This window comes from Heterodontus francisci, chromosome 7, assembly GCF_036365525.1.
Source record: "Heterodontus francisci isolate sHetFra1 chromosome 7, sHetFra1.hap1, whole genome shotgun sequence".
NCBI classification, from domain to species: Eukaryota; Metazoa; Chordata; class Chondrichthyes; order Heterodontiformes; family Heterodontidae; genus Heterodontus; species Heterodontus francisci.
The window spans coordinates 57,360,773-57,384,633 of record NC_090377.1 but is presented as its reverse complement, the minus strand read 5'-3'; the positions used below and the strand labels follow the sequence as shown (position 1 = coordinate 57,384,633).

At 42.2% G+C, this 23,861-nt stretch overlaps 1 protein-coding gene across 3 annotated transcripts in view; it reads right to left on the bottom strand.

The window, feature by feature from the left end:
- Window positions 1–6,690, bottom strand: part of fap (fibroblast activation protein, alpha) — a 141,557-nt gene extending 134,867 nt beyond the window's left edge. For 2 of the 3 annotated variants that reach the window (XM_068035239.1, XM_068035241.1), the window contains exons 1-2: window positions 6,048–6,690; window positions 5,664–5,751 (exon numbers count right to left, since the gene is read on the bottom strand). In XM_068035239.1, coding sequence (XP_067891340.1) covers window positions 5,664–5,751; window positions 6,048–6,053 — 94 coding nt within the window. In that variant the 5' untranslated portion in view covers window positions 6,054–6,690. The remainder of the gene's footprint in view (window positions 1–5,663; window positions 5,752–6,047) is intronic. The other variant, XM_068035240.1, reaches the window with a different exon arrangement.
- Window positions 6,691–23,861: the final 17,171 nt, after the last annotated feature.

Below are 23,861 nucleotides of genomic sequence, written 5' to 3'. Positions count from 1 at the left end.
CCAGATGTCTTCCTACCCTCATGTCATTTTGCCAGCAGCAGGAAAGATGAGTTGCCTGCCCGGCACCCAATTGAATAACTTAAGTGGTTAATTAAGGGCCACTTCCTGCCTCCACAGACATTTTGCCAGTGTCTGGGGGGCCCACCATTTTGAAGAATGAGAGATAATCTCATTGAAACCTACAAAATACATAAATGGATAGACAGGGTAGATGCAACTAAGATGTTTCCCCTGGTAGAACCAGGGGCCACAATATCAAAATAAGGGGGAAGCCACTTACGACAGAGATGAGGAGAAATTTCTTTACTCAGAGGGTTGTGAATCTTTGGAATTCTCTACCCCAGAGGGCTGTGGAAGCTCAGTCATTGAGTATGTTTAAAGCAGAGATTGACAGATTTCTAAATACAAATGACATAAGGGGATATGTGGGTAGTGTGGGAAAAAGGCTTTGAAGTGGATAATCAGCCATGATCATATTGAATGGCAGGGCAGGCTCAATGGGCTGAAAAGCCTACTCCTGCTCCTATGTTCCTATGTTCCACTGCCGCATGGGAAGACAGTCCAGTGAAACCTGGCAGCCTTCCAGTGGGCTCTGGTGGGGGGATACTTTTTGGGCACTCTTTGGCATACGGAAGGGGCTCCCAGTGACAATGGCCACTCCTGTGACAACACCGCCCCCCGCCCTAAGCAACAGCCCTCTCCAATCACTGGTGCCTTCTTGCCAGGGCCCCAGCTACCTCTAATCCTACTTACCCCTCTTCAAGGGCACCAACAATTGATGTGCTGTTATCCTCCGGGTGCAGCCCCAGCAGTGGCCACCACTAAAAATGACGCTGCTGAGGCTGCTGAGCTGTAGGTCCTCTGAAGTGGCCGGCAGCTCTTGAGGATTGGTCGTTGTCCTTAATAGGGGTGGCAGCCCCTGCGGCAGTCACTTAATTGGCTGCCGCCAGCAGAATGCGACCCTGGGTCCCTCAAAATGCCGAAGCAGGATCACCTCTCACTTCCGGCCCCAGTGGCAGGACAGCTGCCTCCATCAAAACATTCCAACCATTGTTTCTGCAGATTAGTTTTGAATCTACCCCCATGGAGGTAAATGGAACATTCATTTGAGAAAACCTCCTTAAAAATAGCTTTTCACTATCTTTCTTTGCTGGATAAGGAACATTAATGTTCCAGCAGCCCTGGATACATTCTAAAAGGCATTCCCCCTTTTATCCAGTCTACATTGTGATAGGTAAAAGGACAACATTATTGCCCTGTTGTTATCTCTCCCTTTAACCACTCTGCAGATTTCTGGCTTTATCTTGTCTCCACTATTTGGCGATCTATAATGCACATCTAGAATTTCCCTTCCCATTTCTTAACTCTATCCATATGGATTCTGTCTTAATGCAACCGTTTAGGATACACTCGCATTCTAGTACTCCAGTAGACTCTTTCGTAACATGAATACCTTATTCTTTTATCCCCCTCTCTATCACTCCTGCAAATATTATATCGAGGAATATTAACTTCCCAGTCATAGCCACACTTAAGCCACAGTTTCAGCCGATCTTCAGCCAAAATTGCATGGGCAGATTAGGGAACCACTATGTAAATTCTATCTGTATTTGTACAATCCATTTACACACAGCCACATTCCCCATTAACATTAAGTAGTGTATCAAACCTAATTTATAATACATTCCATGTAATAGCAAGTTTTAACTTTCATAAACTTTGTTATCATTTATGCTGCTGCTAAGAAATCTCCAACCTGCTATTAAATGGATAATTATGAATAGTTGTGGCCCATTCATTAATTTATCACTGCCTATTACTCAAACTTGATATTAGATAAATTATTTGGCAACATCTTAAATTTGATTTTGTCTAGCTTCTTTGGAAGGCATTTAAGATTTTCACAATTGAAACTATGCAGCATTGCACACTTCTACTTGTATTGATCCTCATTTTTGAAGAATCTTATATAATAATAGTTTCTGTCTGTCCACATTTTCTGATAGTTCAGTGGATTTAACTGGTGGGCATAGCCTGGAGGACGTGCCTCAGTTATTGGAACCTGGCTCTCTTCACTCCCTGGCCTCGGTTACTGGGCTGACGCCCTAAGAGGAATGTTGAAGCAGTGAACCTCAGAGACATATAATGCATAAAATAGCATAACCCAGAATGCTTCTCTAATGTTAGTCAGGTGAATATGCAAATTTTAGCTTGGCTCTAACCACTCCCCAGCCCTGGTGACTGGCTTCTGGTCCTCGCTACCCCCCAGCCTCCCCTACTGGCCCCCAGCTTCATAATAATTATGATAAAGAGGAATTACAATAGAACAGTAGTCCTCTTCTCAAACATGCTAAGTCTCCTTTTATGAACCTGAATAGATTATCTCTCCCCCTATGGAATCTAAAGAAATGCATCATCTCATGGCTCCGAAAACACAAGATAACAAGTGACACCAGGTAAAGGCATTGTGGGCAGTTATATTCTGATGAAGATCATAAGATTTTGTGACAGTTACTATAATGAGAAGTTATTTTTAAAATTCATGTTCTTAATTATCAGTGATATATATTGAGATAAGTGCCAAACCGTTATTGAAGATGCTAACAGGTGAATGTTTAATAAAGTCATATGCCACTATTTGTACAGAGATTCTAATCCATTTAAAATAAATGGGTTATTTCCTGTGTTGAAGCATGATAATATCATCAATAGTCATTTCTAGTGTCAATAAAGGACTGCAAAATAATACGAAACAACTTGAAACAAGAAACAAGTAGATTATTGTCTTAATAATAGATTACCATAAGATACGTAATTCATCATTATAATTGTTTTCTGTCCAGCTTGATGGACCGTATCCTCTCAGATATAGTCAAATCAACATAAAATATCTACATCTATTCCAAAATCTTCAAAAATGCAACAAATAATGCATCATAGCAAAATTTTGTGGGGCCACATACCTGCAGAGTCTCCCCCATAAAACCAATCACATACAGATATATCCAGGTCTAGAATTTTCACAACACTACTGGGCCTACTCTCTTGAAGTCATAAAAGGCATGCTATAAATACAAGTCCTTCCTTTTCTGAAGTCCATATGGTGATGGTGCTCCCACATGGTATTAGATGGAGAATTCCAGGATATTGTTCAGTAACAATGAAAGAAAGATGATATATGTCCAAGTGATGATAATTTGTGACTTGGAGGGAACTTGGAGATAATGCTGTCCCATGACGTTGCTCTCCTCCCTGGTAAGAAGTCATGGGGATGGATATATGTCAAATAAGGTGCAGTTCTCCTTATAAAAATGTTTAAGGTGAAGTATTTCTAGAATGCTTAATGAGTGCTTCGCATCAGTGCTTATTAAGAGGATGCAGATAAAATATTGGTAGAAGCAGATATGGTAGAAGTAATGGATGAGGTTAAAAATTGATAGGATGTACTGGAAAGACTGGCTATGCTTAGAGCAGATCAGTCACCTGGTCTGATGTCTTGCATCCCAGGTCGCTAAAAGAAGTGGAATGCAGATAGTGGAAAGGCAAAAAATTCTTTTGAGTGGTGCCGTGGTTAGCACCACAGCCTCACAGCTCCAGCGACCCGGGTTTGGTTCTGGGTACTGCCTGTGCGGAGTTTGCAAGTTCTCCCTGTGTCTGCGTAGGTTTCCACTGGGTGCTCTGGTTTCCTCCCACAGCCAAAGACTTGCAGGTTGATAGGTTAATTGGCCTTTGTAAATTGCCCCTAGTGTAGGTACGTGGTAGGAGAATTGAGGGAAGGTGAGGATGTGGTAGGGAATATGGGATTAATGTAGGATTAGTATAAATGGGTGGTTGTTGGTCGGCACAGACTTGGTGGGCCGAAGGGCCTGTTTCCGTGCTGTATCTCTCTATGACTATTTTTGTTCGAGTATCATTATGAAATAATTATGGATTTTTTTGCAATGAATTAGGACCCTGCTCTTTTTGATATATATTAATGACCCGGACTTTGGTATACTGGGCATAATGTCAAAGTTTGCAGATGACATGAAACTCAGAAATGTATTAAACAATAAGGAGGATGGTAACAGACTTCAGGAGCACATAGACAGCTTGTAAAATGGGCAGACCCATGCCAGATGTAAGTTAATGCAGAGAAATGTGAAGTGAAACATTTTGGTAGGACAAATAAAGAGAGGCAATATAAACAAAATGGTACAATTTTAAAGGGGGTGGAAGAACAGAGAAACCTGGAGCTTATGTACACCAATCTTTGAAGGTGGCAGGACAAGTTGTAAAAGTTGTTTAAAAAAAGCATACGTGATCCTTGGCTTTATTAATAGAGGCATTGTATACAAAAGCCAGGAGGTTACGCTAAGCCTTTATAAAGCACTGGTTAAGCTTTGACTGGAAGATTGTGTTCAATTCTGGGCACTACACTTTAAAAAGAGTGATGAGATCTTAGAGAGGCAGCAGAAAAGATTTGCTAGAGTGACACCAGGGATGAGAGACTTCAGTTATGTGGTGAGACTGGAGAAGCTGGAGCTGTTCTCCTTAGAGCATAGAAGTTTAAGAGGATATTTGATAGAGGTGTTCAAAATCATGAATGGTTTTGATAGCATTTCCAGTGGCAGAGGGGCAGGTAACCAAAGGACACATATTTAAGGTGACTGGTAAAACAGCCAAAGGCGACATGAGGAAAAATTTTCTTGCAGCAAATTGTTGTGATCTGGAACGCACTGCCTGAGAGGATGTTGGAAGAAAATGCAATAGGAATTTTCAAAAGGGAATTGGATAAATACTTGAAGGGGAAGAAACAGGGGAGTGGAACTAATTGGATATCTCTGCCAAAGAACCAGCACAGGCACAATAGGCCAAATTACTTCCTTCTGTGCTGTATCATTCTATAATTGTTATAATTTTTTTTCCATTCAGAAGTAGCTGTTTTAATTGTTATGGAAAAGTCAGTTTATTTATAACATTTTTTTTCACAAGCAGGGTGGTTTAAAATCAATCAATAAACAATCCCAATCCTGGAATTATAATTATGATCTAGAGTTTGAAAGGCATCCTATTTATATTCTTCGAAGTGTGGTAGGCCATCAATAACAAGGAAATGACAGCATGTGGCATGTGCCTGAAAATGTCATATACAACTGGAGCAATAAAGAGTACTAGTATTATAACCGTAAGATTATTCATAACAAAATATTTGGGATCTAAAATATGAGACTTCAAAAAATTAGTCACATTTGGTAGGAATAAGTGGCAATATTAAAGATGACATTAAGGATGGACTTGATGAACCGGATGGCCTTCTTCTGGCCCGTTATGACTCCATGACTCTAAGCACTGGATCCTTCTATTTGCAAATAGAATTCACACTGCAGTGACGTCCTCTCCCCAGTGAAGCACACCATATGGGATGAAAGCATCTGAGCTACAGGTATCAGTCAATATTTCCCAAGGATGTGTCTAAAGGAGCATTGACAACCTCTGCAGGTTCAATGCACTGTAACACATTAGATTGACATAATGGGAGCAGACTAAGTGAGCTCTTTGCAATCTTGTGTTTTTCCATCAATTTCTGTTGGTTCATAGAATAATCAAGCCATCTACAAATAAGTACAGAAAACATCATGAATGGCATGCTATAACATCTAAACAACTTTAAGTGCACTTACTGTTTGAGACCACAACTGCAATGGGAACCACTATCACGATGATAACGACAGCAGTTGCAATGACCCCCAACAACGCTTTTAGAATGGTCTGAAATACAAAGGATCCATGGGAGAAGACAAGATATTGGGAGCCTCGTAACAAAACTACACTCCTTCATTCCACATCAAGAGTTCAAATCTCAAAACTCCGCAAAACTAATAGAATTAAAATGGAATTCAGGTTTGCAGAAAGTGAACCCACCACTTTTGTAATTTCTGTGAGATGAATCTAACTTGAACTAAAAACACTACAGCTAAAACTTCGCATCTGACTAGAGTCGTAATGGCTATTATATTAAGCAGCGTTTCGTACTGCGAGGTAATTACACCGCGCTAGTTACTGACCTTCATATTTGGTTCAAGTCTTGTTCTTTGGATGAACGTGTAAACCCCGTTAAGTTTGATCTTCTTTAATCGTGGCAGACAGAGTCAGGGCGGACTGAAAGGCAGCTTAGCTGATCCTTACCCAACGGGTCATAAACTGCTGGTGAAAACTTTACAGCCCTTCCAAATGTACTTAAGCTTTTTTTTTAAGTTTAATAAACTATCGTTAAATATTATCTACAGTATTAAACATTGTGCTAGTCGATCGTTTACGAATCATAAATGCAAAGGTTAACTGATAGCAAGTGCGTTCTTTTGGCATGGCTCATACAAGACGAGAGACGGGTACATAGAAATGAGATAATTATGAAATTCTCCTTGCTGAAATAGTTACTTTGAGTCAGCAATGAAAAACATGTTGGTATGGTAGAACAGCTGCTTCAATAGCAGACTTACCATTCGGTTTGGGTTAACTGAGACGACAGATTCACAACTAGGATTGAAGCCAGCGTATGCTGAAGCGACACCCTATTCTTCGGGTTATTGAGCAAAAATGGAAGTTTTCTTTTAATAAAAAAGCTTTTAAATGCTGCAATCAGCCGAAACGGCAAGATTACACTACACCCTACCTATTCATTTGCATTTGGAATGGGTCAAGTTGTATGATTTGTGGTGTATGGTGTAGAGATAGAAAAAAAAACTTCGTCTCCCCTCCCTTTTTGGAGCGGATGTTTGCAACTGTTAACTGCTGTGCATACTTCAGTTTTAGTTTTAGAGATACAGCACTAAAACAGGCCCTTCGGCCCACCGAGTCTGGGCCGACCATCAACCACCCATTTATACTAATCCTACACTAATCCCATATTCCTACCACATCCCCACCTGTCCCTATATTTCCCTACCACCTACCTATACTAGGGGCAATTTATAATGGCCAATTTACCTACCAACCTGCAAGTCTTTTGGCTGTGGGAGGAAACCGGAGCACCCAGAGAAAACCCACGCAGACACAGGGAGAACTTGCAAACTCCACACTGGCAGTACCCAGAATTGAACCCGGGTCACTGGAGCTGTGAGGCTGCGGTGCTAACAACTGCCGCCCCTTGCACTTCTGTTAATTTAATGTTCCTTATGTTTTTCATGATCGACGCTTCATTAAAAGCAGAATATCAAATCCAAACTCGGAATATCTCTGAAGGAGCAGGAGATACAAAATTTAAGGCATAGAACAACGGAATAAAAACATCACTAATGTGAGAATTAGCAGACCAGCCTTCATGCCTTTTGGTAATAAAATGTTCTTTCCACTCATCTCTTTCATGTAGGAGGTTCCTGAAAAATAAGTGAACCACACAGTCCAAGGAACTATTTTGTCGGGACACCCTTCAGCAAAAACTACAGAATCTGTGGGTAGACATTATTTTTATCAATGTTATTTCATCTAAGCAGTAAAGCAGATGGGTTTTAATTCTATTGCTAATAGGGGAAGAATTCCCCTGGCTGCTGTGTCTTGGTGATGTCATAAACACATTAGTTATGAACCCATTTCCAATAGCACTACACACAGTTGCCAGAGCAATTCTCTGCCCAAAGTATTAACAGCCCATGGCCACTATCCACAGCAGTTCATAGAATCATAGGACCCAATTTTAACTCTTTGCAGGTGGATGGTTTTGAATGGGCTTAAATTGGGTCCATAAAATCTTGCAGCACAGAAGTGGGCCATTTGACTGGTTGTGCCTGTGCTGTCTCATTGAAAGAGCTGTCCAATTTAATTCCACATCCCACCTATTTCCCCACACCCTGCAAATTAGTTCTCTTCAAATACATGAGCAAGTGCCTTTTGAAAGTTCAATGACGAGTGCAGGAGGGCATGCCAGCAGCAGCACCGGGCATACCTCAAAATGAGGTGTCAGCCTGGTGAAGCTACACCACAGGACTACTTGCATGCCAAACAGCAGAAGCAGCATGCGATAGACAGGGCTAAGTGATCCCACAGCCAACGGATTAGATCTAAGCTCTGCAGTCCTGCCACATCCAGTCGTGAATGGTGGTGGACAATTAAGCAACTAACTGGAGGAAGTGGCTCCACAAATATCCCCATCCTCAATGATGGGGGAGCCCAGCACATCAGTGCATAACATAAGGCTGAAGCATTTGCTACAATCTTCAGCCAGAAGTGCCAAGTTGATGATCCATCTCGGCCTCCTCCTGATGTCCCCAGCATCACAGATGCCAGCTTTCAGCCAATTCAATTCACTCCACTTGATATCAAGAAATGACTGAAGACACTGGCAAAGGCTATTGGCTCTGACCACATTTTTTAAAAATTCATTCATGGGATGTAAGCATCGCTGGCTAGGCCAGCATTTATTACCCACCCCTAATTGCCCTTGAGAAGGTGGTGGTGAGCTGCCTTCTTGAACTGCTGCAGTCCATGGGAGGTAGGTACACCCACAGTGCTTTAGGAAGGGAGTTCCAGGATTTTGACCCAGCGACAGTGAAGGAACGGCAATATAGTTCCAAGTCAGGATGGTGTGTGACTTGGACGGGAACTTGCAGGTGGTAGTGTTCCCATGTGTTTGCTGCCCTTGCCCTTCTAGTTGGTAGAGGCCACGGGTTTGGAAGGTGCTGTCTAAGGAGCCTTGGCGCATTGCTGCAGTTCATCTTGTAGATGGTACACACTGCTGCCACAGTGGTGGAGAGTGTGAATGTTTGTGGATGGTGTGCCAATCAAGTGGGCTGCTTTGTCCTGGATGGTGTCGAGCTTCTTGAGTGTTGTTGGAGCTGCACCCATCCAGGCAAGTGGAGAGTATTCCATTACACTCCTGACTTGTGCCTTGTAGATAGTAGACAGGCTTTGGGGAGTCAGGAGGTGAGTTATGTGCCGCAGGATTCCTAGCCTCTGACCTGCTCTTGTAGCTACGGTATTTATATGGCTACTCCAGTTCAGTTTCTGGTCAATGGTAGCTCCTAGGATGTTGATGGTAGTGGATTCAGTGATGGTAATGCCATTGAATGCCAAGGTGAGATGGTTTGATTCTCTCTTGTTGGATATGGTCATTGCCTGGCACTTGTGTGGCGCGAATGTTACTTGCCACTTATCAGCCCAAGCCTGGATATTGTCCAGGTCATGCTGCATTTCTACACGGACTGCTTCAGTATCTGAGGAGTCACGAATGGTGATGAACATTGTGCAATCATCAGCGAACATCCCCACATCTGGTCTTATGACTGAAGGAAGGTCATTGATGAAGCAGCTGCAGATGGTTGGGCCTTGGACAATACCCTGAGGAACTCCTGCAGTGATGTCCTGGAGCTCAGATGATTGACCTCCAACAACCACAACCATCTTCCTTTGTACTAATTATGACTCCAACCAGCAGAGAGTTGTCCCCCTGATTTCTATTGACTCCAGTTTTGCTCAGGCTCCTTGATGACATACTTGGCCAAATGCTGCCTTAATATTAAGGGCTGTCATTTTCACCTCACCTTTGGAGTTCAGCTCTTTTGTCCATGTTTGACCCAAGGGTGTAATGAAGTCAGGAGCTGAGAGGCCCTGGAAGAACCCAAACTGAACATCACTGAGCAAGTTATTGCTAAGCAGGTGCCTCTTGATGGCACTATTGATGATACCTTCCTTCACTTTACTGATGATTGAGAGTAGACTGATGGGGCGGTAATTGGCCGAGTTGGACTTGTCCTGGATTTTGTGCAGAGGACATACCTGGGCAATTTTCCACGTTGCAGGGTAGATGCCAATATTGTAGCTGTACTGGAACAGCTTGGCTAGGGATGCGGCAAGTTCTGGAGCACAGGTCTTCAGTACTATTGCCAGAATATTGTCAGGGTCCATAGCCTTTGCAGTATCCAGTGCCTTCAGTCGTTTCTTAATATCACATGGCATGAATCGAATTGGCTGAAGTCTGGCATCTGTGATGCTGGGGACTTCAGGCGGAGGCCAAGATGGATCATCAACTTGGCACTTCTGGCTGAAGATTGTTGCAAATGCTTCAGACTTATGTTTTGCACTGATGACTTTCCGGCAATAGTACTGAAGACCTGTCCTCCAGAACTTTCTGCGTCCCTAGCCAAGCTGTTCCAGTACAGCTCCAACACTGTCATCTACCCGGCAATGTGGAAAATTGCCCAGGTATGTCCTCTGCACAAAAAGCAGGACAAGTCCAACCTGGTCAATTACCGCCCCATCAGTCTACTCCGATCATTAGTAAAGTGATGGAAGGTGTCGTCGACAGTACTATCAATTGGCACATGTTCAGCAATAACCTGCTCACTGAGGCTCAGTTTGGTATCCGCCAGGGCCTCTCAGCTCCTGACTTCATTACACCCTTGGGTCAAACATGGACAAAAGAGCTGAACTCCAAAGGTGAGGTGAAAATGACAGCCTTTGATATCAAGGCAGCATTTGACCGAGTATGGCATCAAGGAGCCCGAGCAAAACTGGAGTCAGTGGGAATCGGTGGAAAACTCTCTGCTGATTGGAGTCATATCTAGTGCAAAGGAAGATGGATGTGGTTGTTGGAGGTCAATCATCTGAGCTCCAGAACATCACTTCAGGAGTTCCTCAGGGTAGTATCCAATGCACAAATGTCTCCAGCTGCTTCATCAATGACTTTCCTTCAATTATAAGGTCAGAAGTGGGGATGTTTGCTTATAATTTCACAATGTTCAGCATCGTACATGACTTCCTCAGATACTGAAGCAGTCCATGTAGAAATGCAGCAAGACCTGGACAATACCAAGGCTTGGGCTGGTAAGTGGCAAGTAACATTTATGCCACACAAGTACCAGGCAATGACCATTGTTATGACCGAGGCAGGAGATGTGCACTGTTAATTCAGTCCCACTTCTGCACAGGTCACAACATATTATTTTACATTTTTCCACTTATCAATACAGTCAATCATATACTCTATGTTTCTCGGAATAGAACACACTAACGAGGTTTCTTTACTGAACAACAAAATTATCAGTTTAGTATAAACAAGTCTTATCTAGTAATGAAGTAAAACATAAACACACAGATTAAAATTTGTGAGGTCCCAACATTAGATTTTAAAGTCCCCTCTTTTTTACCTTAGCATCTCACACCCACGCACACACACATCTATGTACACCAGTTAACCGAAAAAAATTAAAAGGGGATTTTTGGATCATTATTCTGTTACAGACAAAAAAACACCCAGGCAGATCACTTGCCCACCCCTGAAGAAAACAACAGATGTGACACGCTGCACCAAAACTGGCACACAGTCCAACCTTTGAGCACACATTGACAGGCCACCGAGATCTTTAGAACAGTTCTTTTCACGTGGCGTTGAGAATTATTTTTAGCGGGCTTTCTTCAAATACAGGAAATAAGATGAACTGACACAAAGGACTTCTCAGAGTCTTTTGGGGAATTGCTGGAAAACGAGCTGGGATTTAGTCTTCTGTTCTTCCTTGGAATTCTCTCCTTCTTCTGCAGCAGACTTGACTTTATCTCACTCCAGAAGGTAAAACCACACTGACACACAACCAAAAAGCTTGTCAGTTTGCTGTCCTCCCAGGTGTGCTCTGCTGCTGCTGGTCTTGTCCGATCAAAGGAATGCTTGTGACTTCTCTGCACCCATCCAGGCAAGTGGAGAGTATTCCATCACACGCCTGACTTGTGCCTTGTAGATGGTGGGCAGGCTTTGGGGAGTCAGGAGGTGAGTTATTTGCTGCAGGATTCCTAGCCTGTGACCTGCTGTTGTAGCCATGGTATTTATATGGATACCCCAGTTTCTGGTGAATTGTAACCCCCCAGTATCTTGATATTGGGTGATTCAGTGATCATAATGCCATTGACTATCAAGGAGAGATGGTTAGATTCTCTCTTGTTTAAGATAGTGTTATGAACATGATTCTTTCTTTGTTAAAAATATTTTTAAAGGAATTTATAGTTAAACTGAATAAATGTTTTTTCATCAAGAGGGATGTGGGCATCAATGACTCAGCCAGCATTTGTTGCCCATCCCTAACTGCCCTTGAACAGAGTGGCTTGCTAGGCCATTTAAATGTTAACCACATTGCTGTGGGTCTGGAGTCACATGTAGGCAGATTTCCCTTCACTGAATGACATTAGTAAATCAGATGGGTTTTTACAACAATTGACAATGGCTTCATGATTACCATCAGACTAGCTTTGAAAGCTCCAAATTTATTAACTGAATTCAAATTTCGCAATCTGCCACAGTGGGATTTAACCCTCTATCTCCAGGGCATTAGCTAGAGCTCTAGGATTATTAAGGTAGCGACATTACCACTACACCAAAGCATCCCCAACCTATTACTAGGATTTCTGCCTATCGTCAAACTGAGTCATATGACAACCAGCAACACTGTTGCCAAATTATTTTTTCTGTGCCCTCTTGATTAAAAAACATTTATTCAGCTTAACTATAAATTCTTTAAAAATATTTTTAACAAAGGAAGTATCACTTTCACAACACTATCTCAAACAAGAGAGAATCTAACCATCTGCCCTTGACAATCAAAGCATTATAATCACTGAATCACCCATTATAAGATACTGGAGGTTACTATTGACCAGAAATTGAACTGGAGTATCCATTTAAATAACATGATTACAACAGCAGGTCACAGGCTAGGAATCCTGCGGCGAGTAACTCACCTCATGACTCCCCAAAGCCTGTCCACCATCTACAAGGCACAAGTCAGGAGTGTGATGGAAGACTCTCCACTTGCCTGGATGGGTGCAGCTCCAACATCACTCAAGAAGCTCGACACCATCTAGGACAAAGCAGCCCACTTGATTGGCACCCCATTCACAAACATTCACTCTCTGCACCACCGATGCACAGTGGCAACAATGTGTACCATCTACAAGATGCAATACACCAAGGCTCCTTAGACAGCACCTTCCAAACCTGTGACCTCTACCAGCTAGAAGGATAAGGGCAGCAGATTCATGGAATACCACCACCTGCAAGTTCCCCTCCAAGCCACACACCATCCTGACTTGGAACTATATCGCCGTTCCCTCACTGTCGCTGGGTCAAAATCCTGGAACTCTCTTCATAATAGCACTGTGGGTGTACCTACCCACATGGACTGCAGCGGTTCAAGAAGGCAGCTCACCACTACCTTGTCAAGGGCAATTAGCGATGGGCAATAAATGCTGGCCTAGCCAGCGATGCCCATGTCCCATTAACGAATAAAAAAGTTCTTGTAGAATTTGATTCCACCATCCTTGCAAGTAGTTTATTTCACCCTCTGCATAAAAAAAATTCTCTTCATTGCCCTTCCAGTTCTTTGCCAATTATTTTAAATCTATGGTCTTTTGTTACTTACCCACTTGCCAGGTGAAACAGCTTCTCCATACTTGTTCCAGCAAAACCATTCATAATTTTAGCCAATTTAAAGGTGTCATTACATTGGCTGGTCAGTTAGCTCAGTTTGTTACACAGCTAGCATCTCTTCTTCTCTCTTTGGCCTCCTTATCTCGAGAGACAATGGGTAAGCGCCTGGAGGTGGTCAGTGGTGTGTGGAGCAGCGCCTGGAGTGGCTATAAAGGCCAATTCTAGAGTGACAGGCTCTTCCACAGGTGCTGCTGAAAAATTTGTTGCAAAGGCAACCCGTGGCGCCCAATCTCTACGCCAATTTAGCTGGACTTATAACCCGTAACTGCTGCCTTCCGTGTTGTTTCAGTCGCTGTGAGGCAACTATGGAATGACCTCTCCATGGCGCTTGCCTGGGCGCCGAAAAATACTAGCAGTATAGGTTCAACCCATGTACTGGCTGTGGCAGTTCATGGAGGTCTGCCTTCTCACCTTGCCCCATGCTTGCAGCGCGGTGACCCTCAAGCTATACAATATCAGCAGTTTGTCTAATGGAGAGAAATACTTATGGCCCTTTGAGACTATACCTGGAACAATAACAACATAAAACATTACTTGTTTCTGTTGTTACCCACTGATGACATTTATAGAATCTAATTCTGTATTGAATGGTTGGTGACAATTCATAGTACCATCTTATTAACACCAGCAGCTTGGCACTTTGGATGAAATTAGTTTCCCAAAAACCAGGATCCTTTTGGAAAAATACAGTAAACTGCAGTTAATCTTTGCTTGGAAGAATATTCCTGGCATTTATAAATACACTAAATCAAAACAGTGCAAATTTCATGATCTATAATGGGTGAAATACTGCCTCAGTCATATTGTTGGTGCTTAGACAGCACCTTCCAAACCCGCGACCTCTACCAACTAGAAGGACAAGGGCAGCAGATGCATGGGAACACCACCACCTGCAAGTTCCCCTCCAAGTCACACACCATCCTGACTTAGAACTATATCGCTGTTCCTTCACTGTCACTGGGTCAAAATCCTGGAACTCCCTTCCTAACAGCACTGTGGGTGTACCTACCCCACATGGACTGCAGCGGTTCAAGAAGGCAGCTCACCACCACCTTCTCAAGGGCAATTAGGGATGGGTAATACATTCTGGCCTGACCAGCGACGCCCACATCCCATGAATGAATTTTTTAAAAGTATGATATGAATGCAGGTTCTTGGGCCATTAAAAGGGCAACACAGAGTTCTACTGTCTACCTGCTCCGCACTGGAAAGATCTCATTCCCTAAAGTTCTCAGCGAACATAGCTATGTGCACAAGTTGCCTGCCATGCAATCAGATTTCCATCCATGCATATGCAAATATCACAGTCGTGGATTTTGAAAAAAATTGCATAATTAATGTGCAAATGTAGCAATTTCTTGTAACTTACAGGGAGATTAAAAGAGAGCTGCCATTTTCTTGAGGCTAACACCAGCAGTACAAAAATCATTCAGCAACTTGTGGCAATCCCCACTTCATGAGATATCTCTACCTCGCTACAAGTTACTGGACAATCTACACATTAATAATGATGTGCACATCAAATTCACCCTTAGTTTGCCAGAAAAATCTACGCCAATTATCGTGACTCAGCTTTGTGGCAGTAATTAGGAACTGGGAGAGTTGAATCACATTCACAGCTTTAGTGCAGAAGGTTTTAGTTTAGGCAGGAATCAAGATCGGCACAGGCTTGGCGGGCCGAATGGCCTGTTCCTGTGCTGTACTGTTCTTTGTTCTTTGTTCTTGTTGCTTGAGAGCCAGTTGAAATGGTTGTAAGCTGCAGCATAGGGCTGCAGTTATTCAGGTGCAATCCTTACAGCTGTAGAATAGTCACTGTAATGGCAAAAAGAGAAAGACTTGCATTTATATAGTGCCTTTCACAACCACCAGACGTCACAAAGTGCTTTACAGCCAATTGAAGTGTAGTCACTGGTGTAATATAGGAAGAAACAGAGAGACATGGAAGGAAGAAATGGAAACACTTCAGAGTACAGAATCTCTATATGTTCTTTTGATTTTTGAGTTACAATTGCTACAATCTGGCCTCAGGGTCAATTTCTGTTATATACAACAGATCGCAGATAATTCAGTTTTTGGAAAATTTTCATATGAGCAGGGAAATTTTCAACTGACATGTAGTTCCATAAAGATAATCCCAGTTGAAACTTGAACTATATTGCGAAGACTGTAAAAATGGTGCTGGTACCATACTACTATCTATTTCTTTGTGTTATGACATGCACTGCTACAGTTACTAGTTTTGATATCTGTGCAGGGATTATTAATAGTTTACAGTTCCTGTTCCAGTGCCATTTAGAAATGTCCCTGCATTGGTCCATGCCACTGAATTACTACAAGTGTCAATGGTGGTACATGGCGGTTCCATGATTATTGAGGCATATCATGTAAGTATGATTATGCTTTTGAATTGAATATGTTGGTTGTCCAGGAAAAATACACAATACAGTGGTTCTGTCAAAAAAAATTCCTGCTTGTTTGCATTAGTTGCTGGAATATTATTCCAAGCATCAAGATATGGTAAATTCATCTGTTAAACGATGTCCCATATCTTTTCTGTTCATAGTATTCTCTGATAATTGTTCTTGGAGAAAGGAACAGTGATATTGTAACTTTGAGCTGTCATTGCATGATTAGTTATTGAAAATGTATTTGGTAGGGTGAGAGGGTGGTAATAATTCTAATCAGCTGGAATAAAATTGTATTAAAATTTGAATTGTGCACCTTGAGCAATATCTATAAGAAACAAATTTTGCTTCTGCATCAGCAGTTGAGGGTTTACCTTGAGAGAAATCCATGGGATATGTTTAATTCTGTGGTTTCTGTCTTGAAAAGCAGGAAATGAAATGTGATTTGTGTATTTCGAATCTGCTCTGCTGCAGAAGCATGCAGGTTGATGCTACATTTTGTATCTTTTTAGTTGTATTCAATTGTTTTCGACATTAGCCTTCATCATTACTTGCTGGCACTCCCCTGTTCTTCATGGCGGTTTATTTGCTTCAAATTCATACTGTGAACAAATGTGCTGACGAATCTTTCTGATTTCAGGTTGTTTTTGCAAAATGCTATTCTGAAGTACCTTGTGAAGTTGATTTTTTTTTGCAATCTTCTAATTATTTTTAACCTTTACTAATTGACATAGGCCAGGTGAGATCTTCTGCTTTGGCAGTGAGTCCAGTAGAAGTGTGGTGGGGTGGGAATTTTCACCCAACAACAATAATGACACTTATCCTGCCACATTTTTTAGAGACAGCTAATTACAATATTTTGAGGTGGGTTTCGAGTGGGAGAGGTAGGAAACAGTAAGCAATGAAAGGGAAATCTAATTGAAGAGCGTTTGTCTCCTGAAGCATTTGTAATGTTCACTGATGCCCACGGACAGTGAACATTTTAGACCTCCATGCTTACACTTCATAGTGCATTGTATATTGTTGTTTCTGGATATGTGAAGAAGAGATAATATGCAGAGCATTGTGGTTGAGTTCCCAGGACCCCATGACAAAGTTGCCATGTATCCAGTAAGGAAGCAATAAGAGGGTGGAGCATACACTATAGGAAAGTGATGTCATAAAAAAAGACTTGCTTGCATTTATATAACACCTTTCATGACCTCGGGTAATGTATTATGACCGAGGCGGGAGGACTATACTTTTAATTCAGTCCCACTTCTCCACAGGTCACAGCATAGCAATAAATTTTCCCCAGAAACCAAAACAGCCAATTAGATACTCTATTTGCCCCCAGAATAAAGCACAACAAGCAGGTTTCTTTAATAAACAACAAAATTATCTGTTTATTGTAAAACCAGGTCTTAACCAATAAGGAAGTAAATATATACACGAATCAAAATATTAAAGTCCCATATTAGTATCCTAGCCCTCACGCACATGCACATACATCCAAAAACTGGTTAACCAGGAAAAAAGGGATCTTTGTTTACAGCTGTTTCAAAGGAATAAAAGGGATTTTTAAAAAAACTTAGATTTCGCTGAACTGGAAGGACGTTCTTTGGTTTGATGAAGTGTCCCAAAGTCGAATAGTTAGATGTCACTCAAAGTCTTTTCCAGGCGAGGTTGATAAACAGTCTCTATTGGGTAGACGTTCAAAGAAATTCAACTGTAGAAGGCTTCACATAGGTCTTCCATCAGGGGTGTAGCAACAGGTGTCAATTCTCACATTCGATGCAAAAGTCCTTTTAAAGATGCAAGATTTCTGCAAATATTCAGGGTTTCTTCAAAAATGCAGGAGGCAACAGTATCACTTCATATAAGCTTTTGCTTTTCAAGAGCAAGGATTCTTTACAAAGAGGTAATACTTGTCTGGTTCTTTTTCTGATCTCCTGGCAGATCCATCTCAAATTCCAATTGCCTGCTTTATCCAAACCCACTGGCTCTTAAAGTTCAAAAATGAAACTGAAACTTTCCAAGCAAGTCCCATGGCAATCATAAATTCTCTCTTGTCACAACAAAGAGTAGCTCTTAGGCCAAATGCCCTGCTGGTTTCCTTGAAATTACCTGGTTTCCAGTATTTGTTTACTGGTCAAAACCAGGAACCTCTTGTTGACTATGCTTTTTTTTAAAAAAGCATCCATAAAGTTCAGCTATCTCCAGATGTCTCAATGTGTGTTAATTTTTTTTAGCTTTTAAAAATATAGATCCCAAGTTTTAGCACAAAATATGGACTCTCCATGACAAATGTTCCAAAGTATGTTACTGTCAATAAAGTAATTTTGAAGTGTAGTCACTGTTGTAATGTAGGTAGGTAGAAGCACAATGTACTAGCACTGTTTTGTGTTAAGTAAATAGTTGACAAACTCATCAACAATCGGACAACGTCATTCAGCTTAAGTGATGCTTGTCAGAATAATGGTGTATCCTTAACATAAATGCCTAACAGGATATCTGTTAAAATCTTATAGGATTCTTAGAGTACTGGGACAAATCCAACCGCATCTTAGATATGTACTGCAGACCTTATTAGAGAGTGACCATGTCCCTGTGGCACTGATAGGATCCTGTAAAGCAATCTTAAAATGCAACTGGTTTGTTTGGCAAGAATAGTTAAGTGATTTGTAGAACTGAAGGGCTTTACTGTGCTCAAAATGTAATCAAACCTGTCATGCAGCACTTTTGTTATAATGCAGTTGGTGACTGCAGAATGCAAAAAAGCCCGAGTGTTATTACAAGGGTGATAACTCAATAGCATTATTTGCACAAGATTTACAAAGTATTACTATAAAATGCATGTATGCTTGATGCCAAATATGCTTTTTAATGTCCTTGGAAAGTTAATTACAAGTGATCCATTGAGTTAAATTCAACAAGCAGCATTTGTCCTACTTACAGCTACAAATTGTTTTATGTGCTAAGCACAAGAACATGCAACAAAAGAAAAATGTATCACATGAGAGGTGCCAATACATGATGGCATCTTATTTTAATATCTGGAAAATGTTCTGGCTTTTGTACGCAAACCTTTGTATTTTTGATTAGTGCCAATGGAGAGAATTTTAATCAGATGAATTTAGTGTATTGCTGCCTTGGAGGAGCCATGTTGCTGTGCAATTCTGCTTCCCTGAAGAAGGTTTGAAAAGTATAATTTTCATGCATGTATGAATATGTGGAGGTAGATTATGTATTGTTACAAACACTCTCCAAACATTCTTTATTCACACTGATGACAAAAGGCAGCTTCTATAAATGCACCCAGGCATCCTAAGAACCAAAGCTCAACTTTATATGTGAAGTAATTAGAATAGCATGTTAATAATAATCCACCCATCGCATTTGATGCTAGCAGCATCTGGGGTGGGGGGAGGGGGCGGTCCTGGTAGGCCTTTGCTGACACAGATCAGTGTAACTGGCCTCTAATCCCTTGCACCCCTGACCCTAGCCAAGTTCAATGATGAATGCAATGGACAGGTCTTGCTCCTCTTCTTCAGACCACTTTCAACACTAATGGACTGCAATGTCACCTCTGTAGATTGGAGGTGGGAACTCTCCCCTCAGTCATAGGCTTTTATTCAGATTGTTTTTCAGTTGAATATCATCTTTTGGTTTTTCAACTTATTTGGGGCTGTACCAGATTTTTTGAATCCTTTGTCATTGTTTCTGAGTTTGTTAGGTTGACATATATGGGTTTTAGTGGGGTGAAGTTTGTCACTGAGATATCATCACTGTGTTTCTCCCTCAGCTTCTGCACTGAGCAATTTCTCATCCATGGTGATTTCAACCTCCATCTCAATTCTTCATGCTCTCTTTCTCCTCTGATTTCACTGTCCTCCTAACTCCCCTTAATCTTTCCCTCCAATTTCACTGTCCTCCTAACTCCCCTTAATTTTTCCCTCCATATAAACTCCCCAACCCATATTCACAGTCAATCTCTTGACCTTGCATCTCACATGGCCTTGCTACGCCCATTGTGTCAACCAAAGATAGAGCCATCTCTGTTCACTTCTTTGTATTGCTCACCAACCACATCCCCCTTTCCCCTCCCAACCCTTCTTTATGCACTTCTCAAGGTAGAGTCTTGAGAGTCTCTGGAGTCTCAAGTTTAGAGAATCTACCTCTACCTCTAGAGTTTGCCTCTAGACTTGACTATTCCAGTGCACTCCTGGCTGGCCTTCCATCTTCCACCATCCTTAAATTTGAGGTCATCCAAAAATCTGCTGCCTCTGTCCACACTTGGACTAAGCCCAGTTCACCCATCACCCCTGTACATGCTGACCTACATTGGCTCCTGATTAAACAATGCCTTGATTTTAAAATTCTCATCTTTGTTTTCGAATCCCTCCATGGCCTCACCCCCTCCCCATGTCTCTAATCTCCTCCAACCTTACAGCCATCTGAGATATCTGTGTTACTCCAATTCTGACCTCTTGAGCATCCCCGATTTTAATCGCTCCACCATTGGTGGCCGTGACTTCAGCTGCCAAGGCCCTAAGCTCTGGAATACTCTCCCTAAAATTTTCTTCTTCTCTTGCCTCCCTAATATCTCTTATGTGGCTCAATGTCAAATGCTGTTTGATAGTGCTCATGTGATGGACCTTGGGATGTTTTATTAACTTAGAGATGCTATATACATAAAAGCTGTTGCTGTTGTAGTATTGTTTATGCTTTCAGATCCCTTATTTTTGCTGTTGTAATCTAAGGGTTGTGATCTACTTTATCAGCACCGGATAGGGGAAATGTAGAAAGGAGAGTTTTGGCAGGAGGGTGATGCTATTCTGTTAAGAAGATCTCCCTGATGATCTGCCTCAGTATTTCTCTGAGAGTCATGACTGCAACCTCCTTTGATTTCAACTCTTCTTGCTGAATGGCTCTATATCCTTCTTTCAGACCCGACTGGCCTTCTTCTCCCAGGACCTTTTTCAAGCATGAAATTATGGAATATGCCACCACATTGTGCAAGACCCTACCTGGAGTGTATTGCATGCTGCTTCAGGTACCTGAAATGATCTTTTAATATGCCAATAATCTGCTTGGTGACTGGCTATGCCTCGTTGAACTGAGGTTCTGTTGCAGAAGTGGGCAGTCATACTATTGTTATCAGCCATAGAAGTAAAACCATTCAGACATGTGCATTTCTTGTGCAAAAATTGTTGGTACACTGGACCACTGTAATTTAGAATTATTAGAATGGCAGCAACCGACATTTTGAGTGCTTACATGGAGGATGGTTGCATGCTAGTGAGGAATTTGTAACAAAGGAGAAAGATGTAAAATCCAGTTGCTCAAGGACAAAAAGTTAATGAAGGTCTGTGAGCGCATGTGATATGAATGGATGACAGGTGAAATTGTGAGACTAGCTAAGAGGAAAAAGGAAGCATACATAAGGTCTAGGCGGCTGATGAAAGACGAAGCTTTGAAAGAATATCGGGAATGTAGGACCAATCTGAAACGAAGAATTAAGAGGGCTAAAAGGGGTCATGAAATATCTTTAGCAAACAGGGTTAAGGAAAATCCCAAAGCCTTTTATTCATATATAAGGAGAAAGAGGGTAACTAGAGAAAGGATTGGCCCACTAAAGGACAAAGGAGGAATGTTATGCTTGGACTCAGAGAAAATGGGGTGAGATTCTAAACGAGTACTTTGCATCGGTATTCACCGAGGAGAGGGACATGACGGATGTTGAGGTTAGGAACAGATGTTTGATTACTCTAGGTCAAGTCGGCATAAGGAGGGAGGAAGTGTTGGGTATTCTAAAGGGCATTAAGGTGGACAAGTCCCCAGGTCCGGATGGGATCTATCCCAGGTTACTGAGGGAAGCGAGAGAGGAAATAGCTGGGGCCTTAACAGATATCTTTGCAGCATCCTTAAACACGGGTGAGGTCCCGGAGGACTGGAGAATTGCTAATGTTGTCCCCTTGTTTAAGAAGGGTAGCAGGGATAATCCAGGTAATTATAGACCGGTGAGCCTGACGTCAGTGGTAGGGAAGCTGCTGGAGAAGCTACTGAGGGATAGGATCTATTCCCATTTGGAAGAAAATGGGCTCATCAGTGATAGGCAACATGGTTTTGTTCAGGGAAGGTCATGTCTTACCAACTTAATAGAATTCTTTGAGGAAGTAACAAAGTTGATTGATGAGGGAAGGGCTGTAGATGTCATATACATGGACTTCAGTAAGGCGTTTGATAAGGTTCCCCATGGCAGGCTGATGGAGAAAGTGAAGGCGCTTGGGGTCCAAGGTGTACTGGCTAGATGGATAAAGAACTGGCTGGGCAACAGGAGACAGAGAGTAGCAGTAGAAGGGAGTTTCTCAAAATGGAGACGTGTGACCAGTGGTGTTCCACAGGGATCCGTGCTGGGACCACTGTTGTTTGTGATATACATTAATGATTTGGAGGAAAGTATAGGTGGATTGATTAGCAAGTTTGCAGACGACACTAAGATTGGTGGAGTAGCAGATAGTGAAGGGGACTGTCAGAGAATACAGCAGAATATAGATAGATTAGAGAGTTGGGCAGAGAAATGGCAGATGGAGTTCAATCAGGGCAAATGCGAGGTGATGCATTTTGGAAGATCCAATTCAAGAGTGAACTATACAGTAAATGGAAAAGTCCTGGGGAAAATTGATGTCCAGAGAGATTTGGGTGTTCAGGTCCACTGTTCCCTGAAGGTGGCAACGCAGGTAAATAGAGTGGTCAAGAAGGCATACGGCATGCTTTCCTTCATCGGACGGGGCATTGAGTACAAGAGTTGGCAGGTCATGTTACAGTTGTATAGGACTTTGGTTCGGCTACATTTGGAATACTGCGTGCAGTTCTGGTCGCCACATTATCAAAAGGATGTGGATGCTTTGGAGAGGGTGCAGAGGAGGTTCACCAGGATGTTGCCTGGTATGGAGGGCGCTAGCTATGAAGAGAGGTTGAGTAGATTAGGATTATTTTCATTAGAAAGACGGAGGTTGAGGGGGGACCTGATTGAGGTGTACAAAATCATGAGAGGTATAGACAGGGTGGATAGCAAGAGGCTTTTTCCCAGAGTGGGGGTTTCAATTACTAGAGGACACGAGTTCAAAGTGAAAGGGGAAATGTTTAGGGGGGATATGCGTGGAAAGTTCTTTACGCAGAGGGTGGTGGGCAAATGGAACGCATTGCCAGCGGAGGTGGTAGATGCGGGCACGATGGAGTCTTTTAAGATGTATCTAGACAGATACATGAATGGGCAGGAAGAAAAGAGATACAGAACCTTAGAAAATAGGCGACATGTTTAGAGAGAGGATCTGGATCGGCGCAGGCTTGGAGGGCCGAAGGGCCTGTTCCTGTGCTGTAATTATCTTTGTTCTTTGTATAGCCAACAAAATCGGAACTCAGTGATGCCATTGATTCTCTAGCCAGCGGAAATGTCCCTGGGAAGGACGGCATTACCCCTGAAATAATTAAGAGTGCCAAGCCTGCCATACTTTCAGCACTCTACGAACTGCTTTGCCTGTGCTGGGACATGGGAGCAATACCACAGGATATGTGCGATGCCAATATCATCACCCTCTATAAAAACAAAGGTGACCGCAGTGACTGCAACAACTACCGTGGAATCTCCCTGCTCAGCATAGTGGGGAAAGTCTTCGCTCGAGTCGCTTTAAACAGGCTCCAGAAGCTGGCCAAGTGTGTCTACTCTGAGGCACAGTGTGGCTTTCGAGCAGAGAGATTGACCATTGACATGCTGTTCTCCCTTCGTCAGCTACAGGAGAAATGCTGCGAACAACAGATGCCCCTCTACGTTGCTTTCATTGATCTCACCAAAGCCTTTGACCTTGTTAGCAGACGTGGTCTCTTTAGACGACTATAAAAGACTCTTGGATAGGTACATGGATGATAGTAGAATGAAGGGTAGGTAGTTAGTTTGATCTTAGAGTAGGTTAAAGGTGCGGCACAACATCGTGGGCCGAAGGGCCTGTACTGTGCTGTACTGT